The sequence below is a fragment of the Antennarius striatus genome, chromosome 4, assembly GCF_040054535.1.
Source record: "Antennarius striatus isolate MH-2024 chromosome 4, ASM4005453v1, whole genome shotgun sequence".
NCBI lineage: Eukaryota > Metazoa > Chordata > Actinopteri > Lophiiformes > Antennariidae > Antennarius > Antennarius striatus.
In genome coordinates, this window is record NC_090779.1 from 24230262 (window position 1) to 24242916 (window position 12655).

At 42.9% G+C, this 12655-nt stretch overlaps 1 protein-coding gene across 1 annotated transcript; it reads right to left on the reverse strand.

The window, feature by feature from the left end:
• Positions 1-4508: 4508 nt before the first annotated feature.
• Positions 4509-11089, reverse strand: crabp1a (cellular retinoic acid binding protein 1a). The gene is made up of 4 exons (XM_068313200.1): positions 10802-11089; positions 8828-9006; positions 6903-7016; positions 4509-4813 (listed from the first exon to the last, which is right to left on the reverse strand). The coding sequence occupies exons 1-4, from the start codon at positions 10869-10871 to the stop codon at positions 4763-4765; spliced, it is 414 nt and encodes a 137-aa protein (XP_068169301.1). The 5' UTR covers positions 10872-11089; the 3' UTR covers positions 4509-4762.
• Between the last annotated feature and the right edge of the window lie 1566 nt (positions 11090-12655).

Sequence of the window (12655 nt, forward strand, 5' to 3'; positions counted from 1 at the left end):
TTCTTGCTTTTCTATATGTGTTAGTTTAAGAAGGGGGTGGTCATTTGGGATTTGTTGGATGACTGGTACTTGCTTTAGAAATTGTGTTAGATGGTAAAAACCTATACATGAAGAAATATCACAAAACCTGCGCTGTCCAAAGATAGAAACTGTTTCCACAAATTTTATTGAAATAATAGAAAGTGCTTTAAAGTGTGGTTTATTTCTCTAAATAAAATCTAAACCTCTGAACGTGCAAAGGCCGCCATAAGACATTCTATTCCCCTCTCGTCCTGCAGAGGGCGCCCTCTAACTGTCCACCACCACCAGGAGCTTCTTGTATCACAGGATTGTTTTTACATTTTTACAATTTATGTCCTTAATTTATAGGTAATTGATAATGTAATAGTATAATCTTTTTTTTATTTTTGGTTGATAAGAGAAAAAACACAATTCTACAACTTACCCGTGAATGTCAATGCAAATTCTCTATCAGTAGATCTCTGTGTTGTAGAAAGTTAACTGAAAGAGTCCAGCTGACTTTACTCAACTGATCCAGGGGCTTAATTGTCTCGCTCACAGTAAATTAGCACCTTTAACTAATAATCGGTATATGATCAATGCATCCCTGTGGCAGAACTCCCCATGACTTCCTGTAAGGCAGCGCCATCGGAGAGGAAGGCCTCTTCTGCGTGACTTCCTCCTTGGAAGTGCACAATCCTGATCGTGAAACTGCACAGCTCCCAAATGTCGGCACTTCCGCAACTTCTGCTTCAGAAAGCGGAGCCATTGTCACCCCCACAGAGCTCCTATTGTCCCCCAGGCTTGGAGGCCTTGGCACCCACAGTGCACAGCAATTAACTCGCTGAGAGTGACCATGTAGATTGTGGTGTTTATGTGTGGCTGTGAAGTGTGTGCTTTATTTGTATATTCAACAGGCGCTTACACACACACACACACACACACACACACACACACCTACAGACGACAACAGATTAAACTGGTGTATTTTAGGGATGTAAAGTGTGACAACCGGCAGATTAGAAGAACATAAAGCATGAATTGGAGCAGTTATAAATAACACATCGTACTTGTCAGTTTTGTCGTAACTCGTGCGTCACATGTTCTACAAGAGGCTGTTTTTCTGGATTCACAGCCCAGCTGAGACGTCTGCTTTCCAGGCTGGTTATTGTATTTCCTCAGGCTCCTCTACTCTGTAAAAAGGATTGTCACTCGTGCACAACCACTGCTTCGACATGAGGAAAGCTCTCCCCCTTCCAGACATGGTTTGAAAACAGCTGAAGACTAGAAGGTCCCTCGTCCTGGCCTTCAGGGTTCTGGACTGGTGGATCTGTGTGTGATCCATGCTTAATGTCCAGGTTTTCATTGAAGAATGGAGGCCATTCTTTTTTTTTTTTTTAACCCAAAGTTGGAATTTATCACGGATTGTTGTGAGAGGTAGAAATGCTGTAGAATAGATCATCTAAATCTAATTATCACAGCAAACCACTGTTCTAAATGTTTACTCTGTGTCATCGTCCGTCTTTCTTCTTGTATTCCTTTCCTCATCTTCCTCATCTGGACTTTATATCAGACGATGTTCTCCTCTTTCTTTCAAAGCTTAAACGCATCTAAACTAAAAATTTTCTCTTCTTACTGCATCTGTCAAACAGAGAAGTGATTAAAAAAAGCTAAAAGCTACTTACGAATGTCTCTACATACGAAATGTTCTACTTGCGAAACGCCTAAACAAGAAAATATTGCCTCTAGTTACTAAAGAAATTTCGAGTTACGAAAGGTAAAAACACAGTATGGGCTGATACTCACAGCTCCTACAGGTTCCTGAACGCAACATTCTTATAGCTGCTCTGCCATTGGCTATTACCTAGCATCCTGGCATCCCATTGGCTAAGAGGGACCTCTGTGTGTAGCTAGATAGGTGTCTATGCAGCGTCCTCGTCATTCGGCCCTCGACCCATGAGGTGTTCTGATAGTTTTACATAAATATATTAACTTTTAGAGTATTCACTACGGATCCCAAGAAAGTGACGGAGAAAAGAGGAAAAGAAAAGACGAAGAAAAGGGTTTTTTTGTCCGTACAAACAAAGTAAGAGATGATAGAAAAGCCTGAAAAAGGGATGCGTTTGGTTGATCTCACCAAAGAATATGGCCGTAATGCATCTACAATCACCACGTTATTAAAACAAAAGGAAGTTTAAGGAGTTCAGGAGGAGGACTGGAATTCACTCTGTTGTTCATGGTGGGGCAAGAGGGCATGAACCAAAGAGGGCAAAAAACAATGAGGACAGCAGTTAAAAGGTAAATGACCGTCATTATTATTCTTTACTCTATTCTTTGTTTTTTACATTATGCACAACTCTCATTTATTGTGTAATAATATAATTCTAACATGTATTTGTTACATGTTTTGATGCATTTTTATGCTTTATAAAACATTTATGTCTGAATTTTGGTGGACTTGGAACGGATTAGGGCATTTGCATGGAAAACGCGTCTCTACTTACGTAATGTTCCACTTAAGAAATTTCTTTCAGAACCAATTAATGTCATAAGTAGAGGTACCACTGTCCTTAATAACCCTTCATAGCTCTTTAAAACTGAGCCCACAGCTAGGATCCTTATGGTTTACTTTCACCACTTTTTACCATTTTTACCGATAGGATTTATGATTAAAGACAAGAAATTTAGAAACTGACATTCCTCATAATATACACAATTGAACAATCATCGTGATGGAAGCTCCTCAAATCCTTTCCCAGCAATGTCTCAAACTCACGTTCTGAAGGAGTTTAATCCGGACGCTGAGTAGAAAGGAGCAAGAACTTTTGTTTTCTCCTCTTAGGAAGCAGCATTGAACTCAACTGTATTCACAGAGGCTCAACTGTTTGGTGCCCAGAAGAGAGCGTTAAAACCGCCAGAGCCCCCCCCCCCACTTCCCTCCAAAGTGGAGCAAACACACAACAATCCCTTCATTCAGCTGTTTGGACCTGCCATCTGAACAGCGGCTTGTCATTAAATTAACATCACAGCGGGCGCACGCCCTGGCCCTCACTTCCCGGCGCATTGTGATGCACTGAGGAGGAAATGCATTCTTTCAGGGGATACCAGGTCAGAAAGCAGGGGCAGCGTAGCCCCCGTCCCCTGCAGCCTTGGCGTTGAGGGATGGGAGCAGTCGCCGTGCCACTGTGGTGAAAGGACAACCTTTTAATCCCTGGCAGCCGTGAAGGACAGAGACAGATTTACTTTTTGTTTCTGATGTCGTGCCACTTTTTTCTCGTGATCCACGCCAAGGCCTCCGACCACGGGGGTAGCTGCTGCACATGTCACAATGTTAGCCGATTCATAGACTCTTAGCGTCTTGAATAAGTTCCTCAACAGTCTATAAAATCCGTTTGGTTGCAGCGTACAACCTGACCGATGCACCGACGCAGTAAATGAACCCCTGCACCAAACACTGTTTCAATAAATACAACAAAAGATGGTTTATTTCTCAGAAGGAAAGGTCCAAGCCCAGATTCCTATGGAGATCAAGGATAGCTACTCTCCACTGTTTAAGTGTCCATTCTTTATCATAGCTTTGCCTCCAGATTAAGGGAATGTCACATGAGGACAGCTCCCTCATGTCCTACGTTTACCTCGGTTTCAGTTCCAAAATACATCACAATAAAAAAAAATAAATAAAAGTCCTCCTCTGAATTTAAAAGCCCATCGCCGAGAGAGTCGGTCGACGTGAATAGCGGCTTGTGTAAATGTGCTAATGTGGCATTAGTCACAGAGGAGCGACAGGGCCCTGCTTTGGAAGCTGATGACGGTATGTGCTCCAGCCTGTCGGGTCTTATCTTGACGCTTGGCACCGTCTTTCATCTCGTTGCCTCAGAGCTTCATCAGACACAAAGACGAGTCTCTCGGGAACGTCTGGGAAGAGTCAGAGCGAGCGACGCCTGGCAGCAGGGAGAAAGACGCTGGAGCATGAAAGGATGCCGGGTTTTCATTCCAGAGCTCCTTTTAAGGGGCAGTTTGTGGCTCGGTAGAAGTGTGTTTGGGTCCGACAGGACGTACAAACATCCAAACGTATAGACAGGTCAGTGGGAGCAGAATAAAGGCGCGTCCGCAAAGGACATCTGGGTTTTTTTCAAGATCGACATGATAGAGAAAGTCCATCGAATCTCGCATGAGGGCTGGGTGTGGCCTGCTATCCTGTAACCACACCCACCTGTGATGTAAGGAGGAAGTTCGAGCATCAACATCTTTGTGTGTATCGTGATTGGGATACATGAGGCAAAGAGTCCTGTCATCTGCAAAGTAAATTTGCAGCGCTAGCAATGATATTCCAGTGATGTACAAGTGGTGGATTAATGACCCTAGAAGACTTCATTCATAAATGTTCATAAATATGCTTTTCTTTGCATGTTTCATGGCAAAGGAAGTGTCTTTATCTCCTTGTTTACACTTAAATTCACTCGGGTACCTTTTATTTTAATGCCTTTTATCAAGGAAGACTCTGATGCTGTTTGTTCGGGGTTTTTATTTTATTATTTTCCTGCCATCGAACATGAATTCTTTAATGATGACTGAACAGCTGAGTTTGCAGCTACAGACACTGAACTATGTCGCTACTGTTTGTGGAAGAGATTACACTGGACGCTTTGCAAATGTGTTAGCAAGTTAGCATGAGCGTCGTTGGGCTCCACCTGGATGAACAGCGCCGCTGGGGTTTAAACGGGACATGGGGGGGGGGGGGTCTGCTGGAGGATGCAGAGCTTCATTCACGGATGTAAAGTCGTGTGCACACTACGTCATCTGCCCCGAAAATCTGGAAGAAACAGAAAACACAATTTAAATCAAACAACACCACAAACACAACTTATTGACAGATTATTGAGCTATGACAAAGTTTTCTATAGCTAAATATGCAATAATGATTTGTCACAAGGTCATGGTTAAAAATACGCCGACTAATACAAGAGCATAACTGAAATTTCCATCATTTTTTGACTTTATTTCATGCTGACGTCGCTGGAAAAAAATGCCCTGAAAGTCCTTTTCAGACTAAACCAATTAAGCGGATCATGCAAATCTTATGGAAATGTGCTCCACTTACAGTGTGAACTGCCACAGACAATCAAACCATTGCTTTATGATCTCCAGCCCTCCTTTGAGAATAGAACTTAAGCTCTCCGATTGTTTTCTCGCCTGCCTGTCTGGGGGCTTCTGGGAAACAGGCGTGATTCATATTCAGACGGGGTTCGCTTTCGGCTTTCCAGTCTCTTGTGCCGAGAAAGAAGGAGGTCATCGGAGTAAAGAGATGACTCATACCTCGTCTTCTCCAGCATTATGGTAAATAATATGTTTTATTTTGAAATAATTAAACCTGGTGTCCCCGCCCACTGCCGAAGGTATCATCTTCATCTGATTGGGTACTTTTAATTAAATGTTAAGACTGCTATTGTTTTGATTTTGTCTGTTTTTAAGTTTACAAGTTAGAATTAAGCTCATTGACTAGTTTTATAAGGTATAACAATGGTTATAAATACACATTTCTCATGTAGCGAGAAATACAGTTTTAATATAAGGGGAACTTTAACCTTTTGTTTACTTTTTGCAGTAAATATGGAATTTATAGGGACATAAAAGGGTATTATATTAAATATATATTGTATTAACTGTTCATTTAAATCATTAATCTTCATTGAAGTGCATTGATTGTCTAAATCTAAATTAAAAATGAGGCATAAAAGCTGCAGGATGACAAAATCTGGCAACTTTTAAGCCCTTCATCTTAAAAGTGAAGGGTGTAGTTCAGTCACTCCAAAAAATGTCATCGTAGTTTGAGAGAAATAGTAGTTACTGAAAGCGTCTTTCAACACCGGCCAGCTGCTGTGGTGAATAATGTGGCCAGTTTTATTCACACTATCGACTGGGACGACTGGGACCAAACTGGGACCATCAGAGCGATGCTGATGGTGTGATGGAGGCGAGAAGAGCGGCGCCAAAGCGTCGGCTGCTGTCACAGCTCCGGCCAGATCAGTCTCCATCAGTGCATTAACAGTTCAGCTCCTCTGGGACTGGACCAGAGCGCCACCCGGGTGGCAGACGCCCCAACACAAACTGCTCTTATCACCCTGACCTCTTCGTGTTCGAGCACCGAGGAGATCCTATGTTAATATCCAAGACTTGAAGGTGTGATTAAAGCTGCACAAACATCCTGTTGTTGCTTTTTTCAGTAGACTTTCCTTATAGTCTTTTCGAGCCTTTGCCCGTTGCTCCCTCATCTTTGCCCTTGAGGGGCAACAAAGGAGAGCGTGGGAGCACTGAAAGAGGAAAGCTCTTCATTCCCTGAGAACTACGGGCCAACTCCATTGGTCTTGGACTGCTCCCCTGCTCACAGTTCGTGGGGCTTTAGACCCATTGACTTCTGCCCATATTAATCTGGCTAAATACAGGGGTATTACTGCAAAGTCAGCGTACAGCTCCCTTGTTCTCCTTTCACGTCTCTCTGCGGGGTGGATGAAAGCTCGGCTCCTCTGGAAACGGCCTTTCTCATTTCCTTTACGTATGAATCTCCGGGGTGACTCCATGCACCCCCCACCCACCCCCGCCGCCGCCTGGCTTCACCAACCGTTTCTCAAAGCGAGTACACTAGCTGCTCGAAAATCCCCGTCTTAATGCGTCCCATGCCTTTTGAGTTTCCATGGGAACGAGTTGATTAATAGACAAACCATACAGCTTCCACTCTGCTTGGAAGAAAACATTTTGGAAATTATTTTTTCCTGTCTTTCTTTTCTTTGTCGAGCTGAAACCTCATCCTGGGAGCTTTGGAATAAAGGGTAAGAAAACTGGATTATTTCATCTTTCCCAAGCAGTAATCTATCAAAGACGATGACTCATGTTTGTGCACCCACCAGAGTGAGCTCATCCCCGTTCAGCTCTCGGGTCCAGAAGGTTTTGGGGCCGTCGCCGTCCACCAGGGTTTGCTTACAGTAGATCTTGTTCTCCGACTCCCAGGTGGCGAGGCTCTGAAAGGGACACGAACAGCGAGGTGAAGGTCAGCGGGGCAATAAAACACAGCAGCAAGTCTTTAGCGGGGTATTTAACAGTCGTAAAACATGGACCCCGACTGCAGCAGGAGTTTGCTTTTAGTTTGATTTTACCTGTCTCCACTCCAATTTTGCATTAAATGGTCCCAACTTCATGAAACATGACGACCCGACGACCCGCGGCGCTGCTTTGTGATGGATCTTCTTGGTCATCTCAGGATCCATTAACTGCACTCGTATCTCATCACGTCATCGCTGTCATTAAAGGAGCAGGTCGGCGTCGCCACGGATTCCCTCCTCCATCTATTCCTGCATTAACCCCGGTTAGCATTTCTCGTGTGGTTATCACATCATCCGCCTCCCTCGGCTGTGGATCCGGCCCTCCTCGTCTCTAGACGCGTCTCCATTCCTTATCGGACACCAGGAGAAGCCGACGGTTTCATTTCCTGCTCGCTTTTAAAGTTGTTATGTTGGATTTCTCCCAGAGCCTCAGAAACATTCTCTCGGCCTCCTCGACCCCCCAGTTTGATCACATGATCGCCCCTTATGTAAGTGTTTGCTCTTCGCTATCACCACATCAGAGTTAGCGTGGGTGCTAACTGCATCAAATACCACCTCCACCCATCAGAGCAGGTACATAAGCCCCAGATTATAACATCTCCAGACAGAAAGACGCTTCTCCCCTCGTCTTCCTGGAAGGGAGCAGAGGTCATGTGACCATCATGTGCTCACGCAGATTAACAAGAGATTTTTGATCTTCTGGCGACATTATTCATCTTCATTGCCTTTTACTGGCGTCAGATCAGCATCTAATCTGTTTCACTCCAGGGGAAACCGGCCTCAGCCAAAAACCACAAATTGCCTTCCTGCCAGTCACACCTGAGGGTCAAAGCACCCAGATCGACACCCGGCTTCACACCTGACTCGAAATTATTTCTCAGTTGTTTCAGCAATTTAAAATTAACCAGAAGGATCACGCCGGTGTTTCACTTGTGCTCCAGTGGGCGTGTGAGTCAACTAAAAGCTAAGTGACCATAACTTAAAGTAGTAACTTAAATCCACATCAATCTAATGAATATTAAACCCAGTGCGCTGCCTTGCAGGAACAAAACCACGGAAACCACATTTGATCGCTCGCAGGAAAGCTTTCGATGCTGATGCTGAAACCTAAACAAGTGGATGCAGCGAATGATGAAGACTCGCCTTGTCAGCTTCACAGTAAAGAGGTGTTAAAACACCCAGAATGCCCCAGGGCACAGACAGAGGAAGCTGCGCCGTCTCCTGGCTTCTGAAATAGGTCATGTTTTCTCTTCCTGACTGCAAACTGTGGCTCTGAAGACAAAAAATCCACACTGAGCATTAAAGCAGCTAGAAAAGCATGAAACAATCTATAATATAATAACATAATTCAGCAGCTGAGTCCAGCTCAGACTCGGGTTGCTAAGCAGAGGCCGATAAACGGATGCCAGCATCCAGACCATTGATGGAGGCGTCTTATTCTCTAAAGTGACTCAGCGGCGCCCGGCTTTTGCAGCAACATCCCGGCTCTAAATTCTTCAACTTTGAGCGCTGAGTGTCTTCATTGTGTTGGAATAATTTAGTTATTCAGTGAATTGAGAGCTGGTTCCAAAAAACAAGATCACATTTGTCACATTTAGGAAGACGCTGGTCGAACGTGAAGGGTTTCTGTGTGGATTTAAAATCTAAATGATTTATGATGACAGATGATTTATTCCCTTGATGTTAAGTTAGATTTTTAATTCCAGCCTCCGACAAACACAAAACATTACCTTGCATTTCCGCCCGTCCACCGTCTCCTCATCGAATTGTTCGCCGATGTGGAAGTTGATCTCGGTGGTGCGAACGCTGGTGGAGGTCTTGATGTAGAACTGCTCCCCGTCCTGACGGATCTCCACGTGGGGGTTGGAGGCTGCTGCCCCGGCGACCTTCCTCAGCATGCTGTTCACTCCTGAGCGGGAACATCAGGAAGGACAAAACTGGAGTCATTTCATTCCATCAAGGCTAACGTGTTCAGAAAAGCAGTCGTCACCATGTTTTCTTCAGGTGTTTCTCGCTTCTCGAGCTCATCAGATTAAATCTTCTGCAGTTTTAAGCCAGTCTGACATAAACACGACATAAACCTGTGGGATTCTGGCTCTGACATCTGAATGAGGGATTATCATCCAGGAGAAAAAGCAAAATGAACTCTTGAGAAAGTCGGCGTTCTCCTTCTGATGTAGGACTGGATGAGGAGTCGTGGTGACACCAGGCTTCGTCCTCACTCTGACATGTTTGACCATCAGCTTTGAAATCCTGAGGGTGTCACAAATTTGGATCCCAGAAATAACCAAATACAAAAACCAACAACATCACAGAGGTGATTGAAAATTTGACTATTTTTGTGGATTTCTGACAAAATTCATTCTCTTCGAAGATCCTTCTGTCTCCAGAATCGGTACAACTTTTTCTTCGTCGACTCCCTGGCATTAATAAAAAAATTTTTTTTTAAATCATTTGACAGCGTTCAGTTGACCCCACCCATGATCTGTAGGCTCACATCATGTGTTTTTACAGCATTAAACAAGCATGAGCATCACCGAACCGAGTCATGCTTCCTGGAACTTTTATTTGGCTAAAAAAATATGAGATATTTATTAATGGACATCTGGCCTAAAGGTTGACTTTTGCACCACCAGCAGCAAAATGCATGATCTGCAAACCTAGAACATGCTGCAGAAATATTATTCATTTACGCTCAAATTTAAACTTCAGCAACTTATTTTATTTTGAAGTAAAATATGTTCATAAACTGATGGAACCTGGAAGGAGGGACTGTTCCCTGAACTTCCAACCTAAACGGAGCGAAAGCTGAAGGTAGAATAGGTGTTTCAGTCGCAGTTTACCAAGTGAGAAACACGTAAACAGTCAGGTTTATTTATTCGTGGCTGGTGTCAGTGGTGTTTTTTTGGGTGTTTTCTCCATTGGATATTCTGTCCAAAAGGAAAATGTGGAATATAAGTTCATTCAGTTTCATTTCCAAAGAGATTCTGAGCTAAATATACACAACAAACAGGTAAAACATCAATAGTTCCAGCTTTGCAAGATGAAACTGTTTCATCCATTCCCAATTTTGATTAAATTAAAACCTTGTCTAAAAAAAGTTCAAATTCTACTTCTAGATTCGACAACGTCAGGAGAGTTGCTGAAGCGTCGCTCCTCAATATTTACACAATATTCTAAAGACACGCGTCCTTTCTGTGTCCTCTCTGTCTCAGCCGTCACAGCATGAACAAACGCTGCAAGACAATTGAATGACCCAGATAAAATGGTCCAAATCTCACCCATCATAATCATCAGTGGAGACTAAGACGGGTAAAAAAAAAAAAAGATAGGGCGCAGGAGATTAGCATTGGGCTGCAGAGACCTCCCCTGGCACCGCTAAAGCATGCCCTACTTAAATGCTTAACATGAATATTGTTGTGCCCCCCTCCTCTATTCATGCAACAATACCACAACTGTTTGGGCTGGAATTCAGCATCCAGGGTTTAATATCTCCTGCAAAGACGAGGGGTTTCCATTCAGCACCATCTCCCTGCAGATTCCCAGGGAGCTTCTGATCCAGAGATGTGATGTTGTTGTTCGTCAGGCTTCACACAAAGCCTTTCTACATGGACACGATGGATGGGCAACTTCATGCAGGGATGCAGCAGCATGAAGGAGATGAAGGGGAGAAGAAGAAGAAGAAAAAAAAAAAAAGAACTTACCCAAGGCTTTGAGAAGTTCATCAAAATTCTGGCTGCTCTTCATCTTCCAGGTGCCGGTAAAGTTGGACATGTCTGCTGAGGCTGAGAGCGGGGGCTGCAGGAGAACCTGTTCCACGCTGTGGCGCCTTTCTCTTCGCTCTTTGACTCTTTCTCACCCTCCTCCTCCTCTTCCTCCGTGATCCCGTCTCCTCAGCTCAGCCTCGCCGTCACACTCTTTCGACCAGGAGTTTGCTTCTCCTCACAAACACTCCTGCTTCGTCTGCGTGTCTCAGTGTGTTGGCAGCAGTCTGGTTCTCGGCTTTTATATAGCTGCTGTCTTTAATGGGAGGCAGAGGAGGTCCCTCCCCCCTCCTGGAAGCCCTGTCCCATTCACACGGGATAGCAAGACTGGAGTTACATGTTTATACAAATGTTTGTTTTTTTCAGTCAATAAATAGATTTATGTATCAAATTACAAGGTCAGCAAACAAGTTTGTTAAACTCTTTCAAAGTTTCCTAACTTTTAGAAAAGATATTTTCCCTCAAGCTGATGGAGATGTTAAACGTATTTGACTTCTCTGTGAATTTTCTGGTGTGATTCTCTTTAGTGCTGCAGCTTCAGCTGAACAGAGATGAACTAATCCTAATTCTATATCAGAAAACCTCTTTGTGGCATGAAATTGGATTCATGGAGATGTTTCCTTTGTGATTCTTCTCAGCTGCTAGCAGACACACGCTACGTGAATCTTTTCTGAATTCTGAATGAACCATCTCAAAAACCACAAACAGCTAGCCCACACCACTCCTAGAATGTCCTACAATCGAGATTAAAACTGATTTAAAGACCGTAACCACTGCAGATGAAGTATAGTATATATAAAGGATGGGTGACAGGACCGTATATATAAAGAATAGGTTATAGTGTATATAAAGAACAGGTTGGGATTGGAGGTAAATACAAACTGACCAGTTTAGAGACTGGAAGCTGATAGAAGATGCTATTTCTGTTTCTCTTTAACTCCACCTTCACTGTCCTCACTTCCTCTCTTTCTCTACAGAAGAACTGAAGAGAACAACAGTAATGAATAAACTTGATGTTATGACACCTTTAGAAGAATAGACAGAGACAATTCAAACTTGAATCGATCCATGCAGTGATTCAGAAAGAGGAATTTTGTTTTTGCTTTGAGGCAGAAATAGACAAACAGGACGACAACAGCATTTTATGTTTTCTTGCACTTGATTTTGTCACATCAAAGATGATAATAAGCAGATTCTTGTTCGTCTTTGTGTTGCAGCTCATGCGTTTGTGTCAGGTTCATTACCCAACATTATCAGAGCCCTGAAAATTATATGAATGAATCAACTGGCTGAAAATAGCAGTGCTGAGATCTCTGCTGTCTGCAGGACCAACAAATGGAACCAGAAATACTCCAATCTGGGCTTCATGATTAAAACTACATTAAAGAATTTCTGTAGATCCTGAGATGTGTGGAAAAATATAATAACATTACAAAAATGCTGATATAAAAGCTGTCTGGAATGTATACATTTAAAAATTCATGAATAAATCAAAGATATGTTTTCTACCAGAGGTTCACATGTTCACAAAGACAGGTCAGAGTTACATTATAAATGTGTGTAGATATAAGGACAATTTTACTAGTTTATTAAGTTTGTTTATATGGATTAAAATGAAAAAAAAAGAAGAAGGAATAAAACCGATCTACTTACATGAATTCTGTTGTAGTTATTTCATTTTTTGTTTTGTTTATTTCACTTTAAGATGAATTTAAAATCAGATATTTCCATAATCTTAACCAAAGTGTTCCTGCCTCATGCAGATTTTTATCATAATTAAAATAAAGGTTGCTC